General features: G+C 36.3%; 1 protein-coding gene across 1 annotated transcript in view; it reads right to left on the reverse strand.

Annotated features, from left to right (window-relative positions):
- The window catches only part of LOC135108414 (inositol 1,4,5-trisphosphate receptor type 1-like), a 151,472-nt gene that overhangs the window by 65,408 nt on the left and 67,310 nt on the right, over nucleotides 1-18,754 (reverse strand). The window contains 8 exon segments of the mRNA XM_064019369.1: nucleotides 589-710; nucleotides 1,695-1,895; nucleotides 2,262-2,402; nucleotides 3,675-3,800; nucleotides 4,097-4,224; nucleotides 10,788-10,980; nucleotides 13,157-13,322; nucleotides 14,156-14,325. Of these exon segments, the coding sequence (XP_063875439.1) occupies nucleotides 589-710; nucleotides 1,695-1,895; nucleotides 2,262-2,402; nucleotides 3,675-3,800; nucleotides 4,097-4,224; nucleotides 10,788-10,980; nucleotides 13,157-13,322; nucleotides 14,156-14,325 (1,247 nt within the window).

The raw sequence follows: 18,754 nt of genomic DNA on the forward strand, positions 1-18,754 counted from the left end.
ATCAACTAACTGATCAAGTCAGATGTGAGAGAGAGCATGGGGGCTATTATGGTGTAGCTGTTGGGCAGTGATGTAGAAAGACAACAGTAATCCTGCACAAATGGTCACCATGCACTGTGGTCAATGAGAATCAGTCCTCTTTCCCCAAGAGGCCTTGGAACTAAGATAGATTTTAATTTAAGCTTTATGGAATGTGTGTGTGTGTGTGTGTGTGTGTGTGTGTGTGTGTGTGTGTGTGTGTGTGTGTGTGTGTGTCTCAGTTAATCCCCTTCACAAGAATGTCAACTAAGTATATAGATGGATAGCTAATGCCTTGTTATGGAAAACCAAAGAAGACCCATCAAGTCATATCACTTTAGCCTCAAGAAAGTCAGATAAATAATAATAATAATAATAATAATAATAATAATAATAATAATAATAATAATAATAATAATAATAATAATAATAATAACAATAATAATAATAAATAAACACCTGCATGTATATCAAAGTATTAGAAGATTTTATACACATGAAAAACAGTCAGTCTTCTCCATTCAAAACCATCACCAGTACCCAGACTTAGTTTAAGTTGCTATTACTTACCTGAGAGGACTACTCTCGTCAAAGTCCATCCTGTTACGGTCAGCTTTCATCATTTCTACAAAGGTGTTGAAGGACACACGTTCATTGTAGAACACTAGCACATCTTCCCCAGCACTGACTAACTGTAAAACAAAAGATGAGAAGTAATGTGAGCCGATAAACATAGGTTTAGTAATTTAAAAACTACAATTATATGACCTGTTTATACAGGTTTTTATTTGCAGCTAAGGATAACTGGAGAAATGGAAGTTGATTACTAGATCTGATGTGAGAGATATGAGACTAAGGAAAAGGCTGTGAGTGACATGGATGGTAGAGTGTAAGATGCAAGATGAATGTCTTATGCCTGTAAAGTAAAAGGAAAGAAGAGGTTGAATCCATCCTCAATAGGAAGATTCTTAAACATCTGTCACTTCATAACCTTATACTGTATCTGATTGCAATTAAGGGTTCCATTGTGGCCATTCTACTGGTGACCTGGCTTTCTTTACTGAGTCTTGGTCATCCTCTTTTAGGGATTTTGGTGACTTTCACTGTTTCCTTTAGTATATCAAAAGCATTTGATATAGCATGGCACAAAACCATAATTTCCAAACTACTCTCTTGTGGCTTCCATCCTTCTCTCTGTAACCTAAAGTTTCCTTTCTGACCATTCTATTGCTGCTGTGGTAAACAGAAAATGTTCTTCTTTTAAGTCTATTAACATTGATGTTCCTAAGGGTTCTTTCCTGCCACTCACTCAGTTTCAATTATTCATCAATGATATTCTATGCTAAACTTAGTCCTATCCACTCCTACATATACTGATGATACCACCCTGTACTTTTCCACATCTTTTCATAGACATCCATCCCTTCAAGAATTAAATGCTAAGCTGTAAAAAAAATGCTTGAATGAGTGAGTGAGCCTGCGGGTGCTTTGCCTCAGCTAATGCCCTCTGTAGGCAACGTTGGACAGGTATTGAGAAAGATAAATAATTCAAAGATGCTCCTATCTTCTCAAATCATAATATTCATATAATTTAATGCATATTTATTGCTTAATTTAGAAATATTACATTCCCAGTTTTCAAATAGGTACATTCCAAAGATATTTTCTCAACTAACCTCTTGCATCACCATGTCCTGACTGCGACGGAGAAATTGTCCTTCTGCTTTAACAATGGTTTGAAGAAACTTGAGATACTGCACATGGCGACCATGAGTTTCAATACAGTGTATGAAGTGTTGAATCACTAGTTCTGACACCTCTCCACATAGATGTGAGTTGTCTTTGAACACTGCACAAATAGTCTTTGCTTCCAAGAGCTGTTTGTGAGGGGAAAATGCAATTATTTTCATATATATATATATATATATATATATATATATATATATATATATATATATATATATATATATATAATTTTTTTTAAAGAAAACAGTTAAATGAATAAAAATAAGTTAATAAATAAAAAGATAAAGTGAAGTATATATATATATATATATATATATATATATATATATATATATATATATATATATATATATATATATATATATATATATATATTAAGGAAGTAGTTAAATGAATAACAATGAGATAATAAATAAAAAGATAAAGTGCAGATGCAAAGAAAAACTGAAATTCTGAACCTTAAAATGAGTACACAGTCTGAAAGAACAATAACTTACCCCTGGAGTGAGGAAAAGCTCAATGCTTTTGTAGAGAAGAGCTTGATTGGGACGGTCACCCAGACAAAAATTCTGGAGAAACTGGTGTGCTAACTCAATCAGCTCATTCATGCGTTTGTCTTCTTTGTGATCATAAGGAATCTGTTGTTAAGAGTGAGAGACAATGAAATTGATATTAATGTTCAGATATCAAAATACTTTTTACACACACACACACACACACACACACACACACACACACACACACACACACACACACACTTTCCTTAAACTCTTCACTCTTTAACCTCTCAATATGTGCATAATATCTCAAGAGTGATCATTTTCCCCATTCCACAATTTACACCACCTGTACAAAGCTCACACACTTCTCTTATGTACACTTTCATTGCTCTCACCATCCCATCTAATCATTCTACATGACCCTCTCAGATAACTCAGCTCAACTATCATCCCTTTTCCACTTCCACAGCTTTTTGAATGGAGTGGCAGTACAGTGTAGAACTGCTCCCACCATTGCAACTGGTCCTGAATTTACTTGCTGTATTTCTATCCTAACATATTCCACAGACACAGTGATAGTAATGTTAACAGAATTCCAAACTGATGTTGATAATGTATAAAATCTATTACAAAACTTGATGGTAGGACTTTTACAGTTGCACACTAATTATATTTTGGTGATCTGTTTTTAAGCATTGTTCTTATTTTATTTCTCAGTTACTATCCTAAGATATTCTACAGACTACAGAACAATATTAATTTGTCAGTATAACTCCTTACAGTTGTTGATAAAATAAAATACACATGTAAAAAAACTGTTGTGGGACTTTTACACTCACACACAGAGTATGTTTTGATGCTCTGTTTCCACTCATTGCTCTTGTCCACTTGCCACATTACTATACTAACACATTCCAAAGACACATAGAAACAGAAAATTGTTGATATAAATCCATACAGATGCTGATAATACCTATGATACCTATGGTTGATGTTTTCACATTCTCTTGTCACCATAGTGCACACAAAAGCAGGGCTCTGCTATGATTGTAGCATAATTTGTGGTCGCATGCAGTGAAATAATCACTCAGCCATGGCGTGTTTAAAAAATTGAGAATATAGCCAACTGAAAATAAGCTAGATTGATCAAGGTTCCCAATTAAATGAAGCTGCAGTATTGATGGCCAACCTCTATATAGGTGTATACATATACAATATATATATATATATATATATATATATATATATATATATATATATATATATATATATATATATATATATATATATATATATTATATGTATACACACACAAAATATATCATAATGAACAAAAATGTTGACAGTGATAAAGAGTAGCAATAACCACATAACTAAATCCACACCCAGAGATGACAGCAAGGACCATACCTGAAGGAGTTCAAGCACCACAGAGTGTATACCCATGTTGCGGAGGAGGCGCTGCTCATTTCTCCGAGGCGTAAGATTGCCATGACTGGATTGGGTCACACATAGCTTGTTCATTCGTACCAATATCTGAAAATCAAGTAGTCATACATCTATCTATCTTTTCTCTTCTCCTGAAACAAATTATGAATGGAATAAAAAATAAACTAATGAAAGAAGAAGCTATACTATTTATGTTATTATGGCTAATGAAGAACTCAAACCGTAACAAGATTTTTATGCAGTGACTACATTTCTAGTGGAAATTTTATTAAATTACTTACTGCATTTCACCTTCCCATTCCCAACAAGTCCCAATCATTCATTTGTTACAGATATTAAAGCTTTTCTCAGCTGCCCTATAATCTGTGTCCATGCAAGCTTACCTGCTGGATTCGCTTGTAGTTGTCTGCTTGCTCAGGTTCCAATGGAGGCCCAAGACCAAGGTCAATGGCAGACTCTTGCTTGTCTTGTGCTGACAATTTTGGGGCATGTTTTTTGGGCTTGCTGTCTCCTGGTGATAAATAGTTTGTTTTATGTTCAAACAGTGCACTTGAAATGATACAATGGAGGCACAACTTAACTATCAGGTGGAAAATGGGAACACTTTTGGGGACTGGGAGAAAGGTAAGAAGTCTGTACTTGTTTAGATAGGGTTGTTTGAAGATATAGTTGTGCCAACTATTCTGTATGAATGCAAGTTTATCTTCCAAATAGAAGAAGAGGAAAGACAGCAAAACTCAAATCTATCAGGGCAACAACTAGTGTGAAATGCTTTCAGAAAATTATACACAAGGTTAGGGGTCATTTCCATAATTTTGTTCACCTGGATCAGTCTTCATTATTTAGTAGCAGGTAACCAGATCATTTGGTTAAGATGTGAGGAAAAGATAGATAATTAAAAAGTAGAAAAATAACCTGAAAATGAGAAAGTAAATGTCAAAGTAGAAGGAATAGTGTGAAAAATTTAAAGGAGATAATTGCTACATTGAAGTAAGGTTATTTATCAGTAATATGTGGCAAAGTAAACAGGTATTACAAAATTTCATTATTAAAATTTTTTTTACAATCAAGGTATAATAGATCATTTACTCTAGAATATAGTTTGCAGACACAGACAGGAAACTAAACAATTAAGTCAATGTGATGAATTGCCCAAAAGTATGTAGACCTTGAAAATGCCAATAAAAGCAAAGAAAATATTTCAAAAGGAATTAAATATCTTTAAAAAATCATGAAAGAAGGGAACCCAACATTGACTGGAAATATTAATGTTAAAGGATGCAATAAAATGCTATATCTAACAGTTTATAAAAAAATATGTAGAAAGAAAAAGTAGATAGTTTAATATACATGTGTGTGTACTGAGTGGGGATTATTTCAGCAAACACCTCACACACACATGATCAGTTGTGCAGAATTAATAAGCTAATTGATTATATGGTTTAAGATAAGGACTCAAGATATGTATTATATTCTGTTGTGTTCACAATGTTTCCTGATGAATCTCCTAATGTTACAGTTTTAGCAAAAGGTGAACAAGCATGAATAGTGGATATCTGGATGTCCAGAAAGTAAAAAGGTGAAGAAAAAGTTTGTAAGTGTGAAGCTCAATTGGACTCAAACAAGAAATGCAAAAAAGATTACTGAGGAATCATTTGTTGAGGGAACATGCAAGACGAGAATGTAAAAGATGGAATTTTAATTTGTTGAGAAAAACCACATGAGGCTGTAGAGCAAAAGGATGGCACAAACTTATAAAGGTAAGCATATGAAAAAGGAACAGATGGTGCATAAATGCTACAAAGAGGTACTAGAGTTATGGCCATGTTAGAATCCTTCAGATTGTGTATGGCTGCTATAGTTTGGATTAAGGGGGACTGACTTTTCCTTTCCTCACTCTCAGGAGGTGAAGATTATTCTCCAAGTAGGTAGAGATGATGCAATCTCCTACAACTACCAATAAGAGTAATTTGTACTTCCTAGGCTGACACATATTGCAATCTGGAATATCCAGGCTGTCAGATAATTGAGAATTTTTTTGGCACAGGACTGCACGTATAAGCCAGGGTTGAGAGATGGATTACAGATTAGCTTAGTCAGTTTAGTAAATGCCAAAGCACTGTGGACAAGTCGCAGAGGAACAAACTCAAGAAGCTCCAAAAACTTTCTCTACTTCTGTCTTTTCCTGCCTGTAACACAGAAGGCTGATGAATGTTATCACAGAACCTGTGAGCACAGCAGTAAAACCTCTCCAACTCCTTATTCGATTAATTGTTTTATAAGTCATATGGGCTAGCAGGTCATAAAATGGTGGTTATGTCAAAAAGGTTATGTCAAAAATACAGGAACTATTCCAATTAAACTACGATTCTAACTCAACGATAAGGCACCTGAGCCAGGCCAAGCAATATTTCGATTGGATTATGATTCCGACTCAACTACTTGGCACGCCACGTGCTCCCAATAGCAAAAGGACATTAAGTCAAGAAAAGTAAAAAATTTTCCATTTAAAGTATGTATCATACTCAACCACGTGGCCCACAATGTAGCTTCCACTGTCCACCAACACTGTCGAAAAATGAAGCTGTTAAAGTTTCATTTCTATTTGGACATGGTTATGCAAGGCATGATGGACTATGATGAAAGGTTGATGAGAGAGTGAATCAAGCTATTCAAATGAGATTGATAGAACATTTTTACAAGCTGCTGAAACAAATCAATGAAAAACAAAAGTAACATGCATGCACATGAGAGGGAGGGAAAGGGTTTATGAGAAAAAATTACATGAAAAGAGAATTTGCAAAAGAATTTTATTCCAAATGGAAAAGTGTCAGGCATAAGTGAAACATTTGCTGAAGGTTTGAAATGTGCAGAAGCTAAAAATTAATGGATGCATGACATTAGTAACAACACTGGAATGGAATAGAAATATCTGGAGACAAGACAAAGGCAGCTACTGTTTCAATCCATATGATAAAAAGACAACATGAATATGATAATTGCTGAAAACAAGCTATTTGTTATGCAATGATGCTAAGTATAGTAAATCTCTAAAGATATGAAGAGAGGTATAGTGAGTAAAGTAATAATCAATAAGGTAAGTTTGGATGACAAAAAATTCGCTCTCAATATGTAAATAATGAATAATGTTAGTAAAGGAGAAGAATGGAGAAAGATTAAAGGTACATCAAAGGAAGACAGGTCAAGACAACTTGGCTGCACCAAACTGAAGATGTAAAACATCTCTGGAAACTTGCAGATTTGTATCATTTGCAGGATTGTGGGATGTATTGAAAATATAGTGAGTGGCAAGTTACTATATGCTGTGTACAGGGAGTCCTCAGTTTATGGTGGTCTTGACTTATCCCATTTTGTAGTTATGTATATTCCCCTTAGCAGTAAATAAGGTTCCAGAGTGTTGCCAAGTGTAGAGCAAACCAACTATAGGAGTAAAGGCTTTCTTTTTTTTCTTTTCTTTTTTTTTTTTACATACTGTAGGCACTTACTTAGGCTGGTTCCAACCAAAATTTGGATTATGACTTGGTATAGGAACAGACAGAACTCTGGTATAACATGAAGGCCCCCTGCATGTTTAATACAGTGACAGTGCAAATCTAAGGGAAATTTCTCACCAATAGGTGAAGTTATAAGTGGCAAGTGGCTTGAGGCAAATGTCAGTGTCTAGTCTCATACTGACATCAGACCAAGTGACATGTGGCATGTATATGATTTTCTGCCCAGTTCAAAAGATGTCATTACTAAATGATGATATCAAATTGCTCAGATCAGCCCTGTAGTTGCCAGAGGAAAATGTACAAGATTCTAGATATATCTCTATCTGAAAAATAATGTAAATGTTCACAATCCTTATAAATAATACATAGCTGAAATACAACTAGAGGTGCATGAAAAGAAGTCTCAGCAGTTCTACTGTATGTATGAAGAAAATAATCTGTGAGGCCTTTATTACAGCAAAGTCTTCAAAACAACTCTACAAATGGCACAAATCTACAACTTTGATTTTGTTTTTATAGCTTTATTGTTTCCCTTGTGGGAGGATGATCACTCTAATTTCACACTCTACAACCATACTGGAAGAATACTTCTAGCATGTTCACTGCCCATTGGAAAGGATAGAGCAAAAGAACTAAGACCCTTCCTGTGCATTTATATTTCTACAATAAGACAGGGCATTTTGGAGTAGTATTCAAGTGAAATGGCATGTGTGTCACACCACTCCATTGTCAAAGCTTTCCGTTGCTGCTAAAGGTTAAATTTTAGGTGACATGTGCAATGTATCACTTAGGTGTGAAATCTTCCTTGAATAGAAGGACGAGGATGCAGTGTTCAAAATACTGTACCTTGAATGAGAAAAAGGAAAACATAGTGCCTTCTTCATTAATTGATCTGTTAATGGACAGATATTGTAAGGTGAATTTCTGCTAATACAACTCCTTGTGAAAGACTATAAGATGAGCTGGGCTGCTGTCAAAACCATCCATGCAAGAAGCTACTGATTACAGCCAAATAAATAGAATTCCTTTTACTTTCAGTAAACATTACATGCAGTTGGATTCTGCCCAATGAGCAAAAATATTATGGAGTTACAAGGCAACATTCTCAGCCAATTAAAATCTTATTGGACATATCTATTAATGGTTAGATAATTAGTAATCCATTTGAATAAAAATACTTGGAGATGGATCAAGGATTCTCTATAAAAGTCATATGGACACTTTGGCTAACATGGTGTACAAAATTTCACTGACCTATCTAAGATACAACTATGAGCTTCAATAATAACAAGTTACTGTGTGCTTTTGAAACTTTCAAAAGTTAAGTTTTACTGTGTGCTTTTGAAATGTACAAAAGTTAAGTTTTCCAGTAAGAAGGTGATTCATGGCCCAATCATATGTTTACAGATAGCTTAGAGATTGTGGGATTCAGTACTACAATCAGCACCACCAAAAAAAACACAAAGAATTTTTGCTGCTTTTCATGGTATACACATGCATTTTTTTTATGTGGAGTACATTTTTTTAATACTTTGTTTCATATCCATTCTTCTGGCAATTCAAGAGAAACTGGGAATGGAGAGGGCAAGATTCTGGAAGGAGGAGGGGGACATATCTTACAGATAGGTGATAATTACTGGAACTCTTGAAATGCCATGACCTCATAGGTTTTATTGGAGCCCATGGATTTTTAATGGAGTTGAAGTTAGGATTATTACCTGGCCAATCCTTGATGCAATCAACACCAAAGAAGTCCAGCCAATCAGGTACTAATTTGGACCTGCGAGTCAGTGCACCTTCTTGCTGGAATATCTTAATCTGACATGACTCAGATTAATTGTCAGAGTGGTCAGCAAATAGCTCCAGGTAACTCTCCCGATTTACTATAATATTTTCAGATTACACCAATAACTTGCCTACACTGTGGTACCCAAAAGCATCACAAATCAAGACATAGTTACGGTACTTGACCATCCCCTTTGTGGGCTTGAGCACACATTGGTCCATACCACAGTAATGCCTCACTTTACCTCCGTGGTTGCTGGTGACACGAAAAGTCCCAGGCTAGGTGCTTTTTTGCAAAAACAAAATTACCAATTTTCCCTCTGCTTGTCATTTATGATGGGCTTCCTTGACAGCATGTGGTAGAAGAAAGGTCCTATGTGAAGTCTTATGCACATCCTCCTAGGCCTCTTTTTTGGGAGCTCTGGATCAATCTCCCCTACCTCCCTGCATCTCTAGGTGCAGGGAGGTAGGGGAGATTGAGGTGCTGAACACTTTCCAGTGAAAGTTTAGTGACAGTTAAAATTTCCTTTTTTTGTTTTTTTCCTCCCTTCACCAAGGCATTGATGGCTTTCAGTTGGACGATTATCAGTTCCTTTCCTAATCCGAATGTTCCATAGACCACAATCCCTGTAGGTGTTCAAGGGTGAAAACCCTACAGCAGAAATAGATCCAGCTACCAACAAGGTCAATGCGCCACTAATGCCCTCAAACTTTATGACATAATCAAATACCACCCCCTTTGTCCCAATGGTACCAATTCTCCTGATGAATATGATCCAAATTATGGAAGGTTGGTTTGTTCTACGTCATGGAAATTTGTGTGACCAATTTAGTGCTAATTTTTGGTGGCACTGACTACATACTGGCTTAGAAATTCACCTTATATCAGCCCAATGAAGAATTTGTGGGTGTTGATTAAATTAACCCTTCAAAGACACAACACTTCTGAGAGAGAGAGAGAGAGAGAGAGAGAGAGAGAGAGAGAGAGAGAGAGAGAGAGAGAGAGAGAGAGAGAGAGAGAGAGAGAGAGAGAGAGAGAGAGAGAGAGAGAGAGAGAGAGAGAGAGAGAGTCTTGATTACTATTTGAAATTTATTGGACTTACTTAAAAATCTTGCCTTGTTACTTCCAAACCATCTCAAGGCCGGCACAAAAGCTAAGAGATGTCATATTAAATACTAGTTTTACTGAATATCTGTTTTCTGTTCATCAACTGAAGGTTTCCCAGGTTCTGCATCTTATGTACCATGACAGCAGCAAGAACTTCATCTCTCAGTACTGTTGAATATCTGACAGCCTGAGAGCAAGGGATGTAAATGGATAAAGCAAAGAATTTATGAATGGTTAAGACATGAATAGTTAAGCAAAGATTAGATTAGCAGAATTAGAAATGAAAATAAAATGTGAGATTAATAAGTAAATATTTATGTAAAGTCAGGTTGCCGCTAACACGGGTTCAGTTCCAGCATTGGCCCATGTTGGATGCAGCTCACATTAGAGTTTCAATGAAAGCAATGGCAGAAAATTGCTATGGTTCTGACCTAGGTAAGACAAGTCCCTCAAAAATTTAAATATTTCCAAACTACCTGTACTGCATTAACCATAATGCTCTCTTTACACTGCACTTATCCCGTGACCTTGCATCTCTCAAAAATCCAGTTATCTTCTTTATTATTTTTCTTTCATTTTTTCTACATGCCCAAAACATAACAGCATTTCCTGTTAATTTGAACACTAGAAGAGTACACTTTCTCTAAAATTAAAGTGTCAGCTTACCATCATCATCATCATCATCATCCTTGTTTTTCTTCTTTTTCTTTTTTGTTGCCCCACCAGTAGAGTCCTCATCTGTACTACGAGATTTGTACACCCACAACTCAGATTTTTCAACAAGGTTTCTAAGATCATCCAGGTCACCCTTGATCTGTTTGTAGGACTCAACATCACCATCCTGAACCAGAAGTTGAACCTGAAAGGAGGATATAATGGATTTGGAGAAATAGGCCATTTCATTCAAATACTTCTTAAGGATCAAAAAATACTGTCAGATATTTCTTAAGGTTTATAAACATTTATATAACTTGATTATGAACAAATAAAAGTTCTGAAATTTCTCTCTGACATAATAGGTACAAACCACACAGAGTTGTTACTCACAATGCTGTCTGAATTAGTCGTAACACTATTCCCCTCCATAATGGAATTTATTACAATAATATTATGAATTACTATTCTTTCCATTCTCCTGTCTAAATCAATTGCAATTTCTGTTCTATAAATTTGTTTAGACAGTTTTAAATTGTTGTACTTTCACTGGTACAGACTTTAATTTGGACAATGAATTAATCTAATATGAACACAATCAACAATATATTTGTAGCCTTGCATGGGAGGGAAATATTGATGTCACTATAGCCTGTTTGCAAAATGTGCACAAACACTCTGTCTGGGAGAAGCTCCTTTTGTTCCTTAATTTCCCTCTTTCCTTTGACTTGCAAGTCAAATTTTTGTGCACTTTTAGGAGTGGGCAAAAATTTGAGTACCTAATATTTTTATTCAATAATTTGTGCACCACTCTGATCTGCAGTAACACTTCACATTCCAATTTTTACATTCATGATATAGGTTTCAATTGAAATTTTTTTTATGACAATGTCTGTTTTTGTCTGCATGATAGGAAAGTCCCCAATTTAGGCCTCTGCAATTTAAGATTTAACAAACACTGATGTGCTTTGTCCAGCCAACTCTCTCAAAACATCAGTTCTTCCTCATTTCTTATTCTATCACTCCATGTTAATTCACACATATTCCTTAAACACTTCCATTTCCATTTGATTTAACTGTTCTGTGTTTTAACACCGCACAGCACAGTGGGTACCACTATTCCCTCATAATCCTTTCTTTGCACTCACATCCATAGTTCCAAAAGGGGAAAAGGTATATTAGCTTATGGCAACCATAGTCACACCCAGTATTCGGGTACAGTCTGAAAGTTGAGGGTTTTGTATTTGTTTTATATCTTAATTACAGTAAAATCCCTCTCATCCGGCATCAACGGGACCGCCGACATGCCGGATACTTGAATATTGCTGGATACTTGAATAGAAGTGAAATTATGTCCACAATCACCACCCTACACTCACGCATCTTACCATAACAAAGATCAGTTGATCTTTGTTATGGTAAGTGTAAGCACAACACGCTTCCTCTTTTCTACAACTTTAGGCATGATGAGGGCATCAGGCGATAAACAGTGCACACGCGGGACTGAGTCACTGAGTAAACACAGTGCAGTGGGCTGTGGGTGGCACGAAGCAGTGCGCTCTGGTGGCAAGGGGACAAAGTATGCCTCACGCGAGAATTTTAATCGATTTTATGAGTACACATTGATTTTTTATTGATTTTAAGGCTCGGGGAAAAATGTGCCGGATACTTGAAGCTGCCGGATACTCGAATGCCGGATGAGAGGGATTTTACTGTATCTCTTACATGAGAGTGCAATTACGACAGAAGTTATAATTTACCTTTTCTTTTTTCTTTTATTTTACTGCAAGTCACTTGGAGTTACTACACAGTTTACATCCTTTAATACTTTGTATTTAGTTTTAATGCACTTGATAAATAAATTTTGTTTGAAAATTTATCGTTGACATTAAGAACTTTAAATTTATGAAAATTCATGTCAATATCTGTCTTGGTTGTAGTGAATGCCAAAGGAAGCCATAAACAACTTGCTAATTTCGGGATCATTATGCAAGAGGCTAATGTTCCATGTACAGTCAAGTTATACAGTTGTCTATGAAATTATACTCAGATATAAAGCATAGACATCCTTTGTACAGTCTCATATCTTCAGTGTTATCAACATATAACCTTGTTCCATAATCAGAGATCATTCCCATCATTGCATCAACTTACATGAGATACACAATCACATTTCTTTTCAGACATCTAACCCGTGTTACCCAAATGATTACAAGCATCAAGCAGTATATCTATGTTACCTTATATGGATTTTTTTTTTTTTTTTTTACAATAAATAATAAATAACATTAAGTTTGAGAAACAGAGTATCAGATGCACAAGTAGTAGTAACACACAAATGTTACTCTTATTGGTGTCATACAAACTCAGCTGAGACCCACCTGCTTAAAATTCTGCAGCACTTCCTGCCGCTGTGAGAAGTGGCGGAAAAGGAGCTGGAGGGAGCGGGACACAAGGGGAGGATATTCATGCATGGTGAGGTGAAGCAGCACTCGCAGAAACTTCTTGCCACCCTCTCCATCCAGGTCCAAATTGCAATTCTCCTCCCTGATCACAATATAAATTTCACATTCTGTGAGTGTCATATCTTACTTTCACTTTGAAACCAATGGATTAGTTAAAATTAAAAAACTAAATTAAATGTTTAATCAACACAATGCTAGTACCAATCTAAAGCACATGCATAAGTAACAAATTTTACTGCTAATATCAATCTACCAACATACAAGTAATGATTGAAAAATCAAGCTCTTTGCCTCCTAAATTTATGGCATGAAAATTTCAAATTGATCAGATAAAATGAAAAATTAGAAAAATTATTACTTTCATTAAATTTTTAATTGATTTTTCTCCGACATTTCTTATTGCTTTCTTTGTAACATGTACATTTGATAATTTATTGTTAACTTGACAATTTGACCTGTTTTTTTAGATAAATTTTCATTTGACCTGTTTTTTTAAATAAACTTTCTTTTATTTGCATTTTCTTAGATATTTCTGAAAAAAGCATAATTTTGCAATATATCAAGAACCAAGCCTTAAAAAAATCTACAATATTTTATCTTGTATATCTGAACTTCATCAGTCAAACAAAAAATAAAAGCAGAAAATACTTCTTACATTTTATACAAGTTATGGAAAAGATGTGTTTGAAGTTTTTTGTTGTTTTTGTGTAACAGAATTATCCAAGAAGTTCTTTGCTTAAATACAAAACACTCTGTAATATAAAAAAAATTGTAAATTAACCTATATTTGCTACTCATAAAATAACCTGAATAAAATCTAAATAAAAAGAATTAACATGTACTACATTCATGGAGATTCAGGTATTAAACAATTTGATGCCATCATTGAATAGAAATGTAGAAATTTCAACTCACGTTTCATCAAAGATGCTTTGTGCCTGGGACCATATGTTTTCCAGGTTTTTGTTTTTCAGTCCCTGAGTGATCCCGTCTCCTGTGAGACAACTTGGATTTTCATCAGATTCTTTTTTGAAGATAGAGAGGAGGCAGCTGATGCGGTAATCTAGACGCACGTCAAGGATGAACTGAGCAAAAAGCCAAAAAGTTAATGTCAAACAAGTTTAACATGGTAAAATATGCATTCAAGATAAATCATATAACAGCAAGCAAAACATCAGACAAGATTACTGGCAACTCCTGTTATATGTCTGTATTCAGTGAGAACATTTTTCTCAGCCACAGAAGCCTATGATATGATGTCATTTATGTATTTCTCACTTTCTTCATTCCTAAGGTTAGAAATCCCTCATTCAACTCTACAATCCCGTTACTCAATATTGCTAACCATAAGAAGGTATTAGTGCCTTTAATTTTCTAATATTAACTCTGTGAAGTAGCATTTTATTAATCATGTCAAATAAATGACACAAAAATGGATAAATTAAAATCCATGGTTAAATAAACCTAACTTAACCTGAGCCTAAACCTACAACACAGAGATTATTTCAGATTATTACAGATTATTGGATCACATGTTTTCTTTACCATCACTTCACACTTGCCTCTAAATCCACCATAATAATTAATATAGAACACTGACCACCTGATATGTATGGAATCAGGAAACAGAGAAAGAGTTAAATACAAGAGGTACAATGTCCATAAAGCAAGGAAGGGTGGTTGTGCTTGATGTAGATGAATTTGAGAGCAATTATGAAAACATGAATGGAGATGCGCCCTCAGCCATCTCAACAGGAGATTCTCCCACATTTGATCCAATAAAAGAGTCAGATTGATATGTGGAAGGGGCTGGGTGTGTTACAGTACAGCAGGAATAAGCAAGTTCTGCTTGAGTTGACCTTCTTCCCAAAAAGAGGTCTGGGAGCTGAGACAGATTTAAATTACTGTATTTGCTAACAGATAAAACAATGAGGTATAACTCCATATAGGCTGTATTCCTATTTTACAAGGAGTCTGAGACCTGTTAGGGTGATTACATGCTTATGACAACCATAAATAAGCATGAGCACCACAATATCATAGAAATGTAAACAAAAATAGCTCTATGTTTACATGGTAGTGATTAGCAGCTCCTGATATTTATTGCATAATGGTTTGACTCCTGCAACTGTGTACTGTTCAATTTTTTTATTTACAGACAGTTCTGCACGTATCTTAGAAAGCTCATCCCCTGGATGTTCATGCTTGTAGAGCAGGTGTAATCCACAGCTTCACTTGATCATAGATTAAGCTATGTAATTTCTATTCATATAATGATTCCATACTTCAAAAATATATTATGTAAGTAACCTTATCACATTAATAATGCAACTGAATACCTTGATGGCCTTTTTCTTTTTCTCTCTCTTTTTGTTGTCAGTGTCCCTCTTACATAATAAAAAAGAGCTTTCTTGCACCAATACACTTTCTTAAAAACTAAGTCTCAGAATTTATAAAAGGTACAGAGAAAAGAACATGTATGAGAAAATTCACATTTGCTTGAAATATTGTAAGCTTTCACTTCCAGGAATGTTTGAAGCAAAAAAAGCGTTACTTTTAAAACTAATTTAAAAATTTAGGGATACACATGTCTGTATAGTCAGTGTTTATCTGTAAAACTACTTAATATATATACATATATATATTTTTTTTTATGTAGGAAGGACACTGGCCAAGGGCAACAAAAAATCCAATAAAAAAAATGCCCACTGAAATGCCAGTCCCATAAAAGGGTCAAAGCAGTAGTCAAAAATTGATGAATTAGTATCTTGAAACCTCCCTCTTGAAGGAATTCAAGTCATAGGAAGGTGGAAATACAGAAGCAGACAGGGAGTTCCAGAGTTTACCAGAGAAAGGGATGAATGATTGAGAATACTGGTTAACTCTTGCATTAGAGAGATGGACGGAATAGGGGTGAGAGAAAGAAGAAAGTCTTGTGCAGCGAGGCCACGGGAGGAGGAGAGGCATGCAGTTAGCAAGATCAGAAGAGCAGTTAGCATGAAAATAGCAGAAGACAGCTAGAGATGCAACACTGCGGCGGTGAGAGAGAGGCTGAAGACAGTCAGTTAGAGGAGAGGAGTTGATGAGACGAAAAGCTTTTGATTCCACCCTGTCTAGAAGAGCAGTGTGAGTGGAACTCCCCCCACCAGACATTTGAAGCATACTCCATACATGGACGGATAAGGCCGTTGTACAGAGTTAGCAGCTGGGGGGTGAGAAAAACTAGCGGAGACGTCTCAGAACACCTAACTTCATAGAAGCTGTTTTAGCTAGAGATGAGAAGTTTCTAGTTCAGATTATAAGTAAAGGAGACTGAGGATGTTCAGTGTAGAAGAGGGGGACAGTTGAGTGTCATTGAAGAAGAGGGGATAGTTGTCTGGAAGGTTGTGTCGAGTTGATAGATGGAGGAATTGAGTTTTTGAGGCATTGAACAATACCAAGTTTGCTCTGCCCCAATCAGAAATTTTAGAAAGATCAGAAGTCAAGGATTCTGTGGCTTCCCTGCGTGAAATGTTTACCTCCTGAAGGGTTGAACATCTATGAAAAGACGTGGAAAAGTGCAGGGTGGTATCATCAGCGTAGGAGTGGATAGGACAAGAAGTTTGGTTTAGATCATTAATGAATAAGAAGAGAGTGGGTGACAGGATAGAACACTGAGGAACACCACTGTTAATAGATTTAGGAGAAGAACAGTGACCATCTACCACAGCAGCAACAGAACGGTCAGAAAGGAAACTTGAGATGAAGTTACAAAGAGGAAAGGATAGAAGCCGTAGGAGGGTAGTTTAGAAATCAAAGCTTTGTACCAGACTCTGTCAAAAGCTTTTGATATGTCTAAGGCAACAGCAAAGGTTTCACAAAAATCTCTAAAAAGAGAAGGAAAGCCAGAAGATCACCAGTAGAGCAGCCTTGACAGAACCCATACTGGCGATCAGATAGAAGGTTGTGAAGTGATAGATGTTTAAGAATCTTCCTGTTGACGATAGATTCAAAAAGTTTTGATAGGCAGGAAATTAAAGCAATAGGACAGTAGTTTGAGGGATTAGAATGGTCACCCTTTTTAGGAACAGGCTGAATGTAGGCAAACTTCCAGCAAGAAGGAAAGGTAGATGTTGACAGACAGAGCTGAAAGAGTTTGACTAGGCAAGGTGCAAGCACGAAGGCACAGTTTCGAAGAACAATAGGAGGGAACCCATCAGGTCCATAAGCCTTCCGAGGGTTTAGGCCAGCGAGGACATGGAAAACATAATTGCGAAGAATTTTAATAGGTGGCACGAAGTAGTCAGAGGGTGGAGGAGAGGGAGGAACAAGCCCAGAATCGTCCAAGGTAGAGTTTTTAGCAAAGGTTTGAGTGAAGAGTTCAGCTTTAGAAATAGATGTGATAGCAGTGGTACCATTTGGTTGAAATAAAGAAGGGAAAGAAGAAGAAGCAAAGTTATTGGAAATATTTTTGGCTAGATGCCAGAAGTCACAAGGGGAGTTAGATCTTGAAAGGTTTTGACACTTTCTATTAATGAAGGAGTTTTTGGCTAGTTGGAGAACAGACTTTGCATGGTTCCAGGCAGAAATATAAAGTGCATGAGATTCTGGTGATGGAAGGCTTAAGTACCTTTTGTGGGCCACCTCTCTATCATGTATAGCACGAGAACAAGCTGTGTTAAACCAAGGTTTAGAAGGTTTAGGTCGAGAAAAAGAGTGAGGAATGTACGCCTCCATGCCAGACACTATCACCTCTGTTATGTGCTCAGCACACAAAGATGGGTCTCTGACACGGAAGCAGTAGTCATTCCAAGGAAAATCAGCAAAATACCTCCTCAGGTCCCCCCAACTAGCAGAAGCAAAACGCCAGAGGCACCTTCGCTTAGGGGGATCCTGCGGAGGGATTGGAGCGATAGGACAAGATACAGATATGAGATTGTGATCGGAGGAGCCCAACGGAGAAGAGAGGGTGACAGCATAAGCAGAAGGATTAGAAATCAGGAAAAGGTAAAGAATGTTGGGCGTATCTCCAAGACAGTCAGGAATACGAGTAAGGTGTTGCACCAATTGCTCTAGGTTGTTGAGGATAGCAAAGTTGAAGGCTAGTTCACCAGGATGATCAGTGAAGTAAGAGGAAAGCCAAAGCTGGTGGTGAACATTGAAGTCTCCAAGAATGGAGATCTCTGCAAAAGGGAAGAGGGTCAGAATGTGCTCCACTTTGGAAGTTAAATAGTCAAAGAATTTCTTATAGTCAGAGGAGTTAGGTGAAAGGTATACAGCACAGATAAATTTAGTTTGAGAGTGACTCTGTAGTTGTAGCCAGATGGTGGAAAACTCAGAAGATTCAAGAGCGTGAGCACAAGAGCAGGTTAAGTCATTGCACACATAAATGCAACATCCAGCTTTGGATCGAAAATGAGGATAGAGAAAGTAGGAGGGAACAGAAAAGGGGCTACTGTCAGTTGCCTCAGACACCTGAGCTGCAGTGAGGAAAAGAAGATGAGGTTTAGAAGAGGAGAGGTGGTGTTCTACAGA

The sequence above is a fragment of the Scylla paramamosain genome, chromosome 17 (genome assembly GCF_035594125.1).
Source record: "Scylla paramamosain isolate STU-SP2022 chromosome 17, ASM3559412v1, whole genome shotgun sequence".
In the NCBI taxonomy this organism is placed as follows: Eukaryota; Metazoa; Arthropoda; class Malacostraca; order Decapoda; family Portunidae; genus Scylla; species Scylla paramamosain.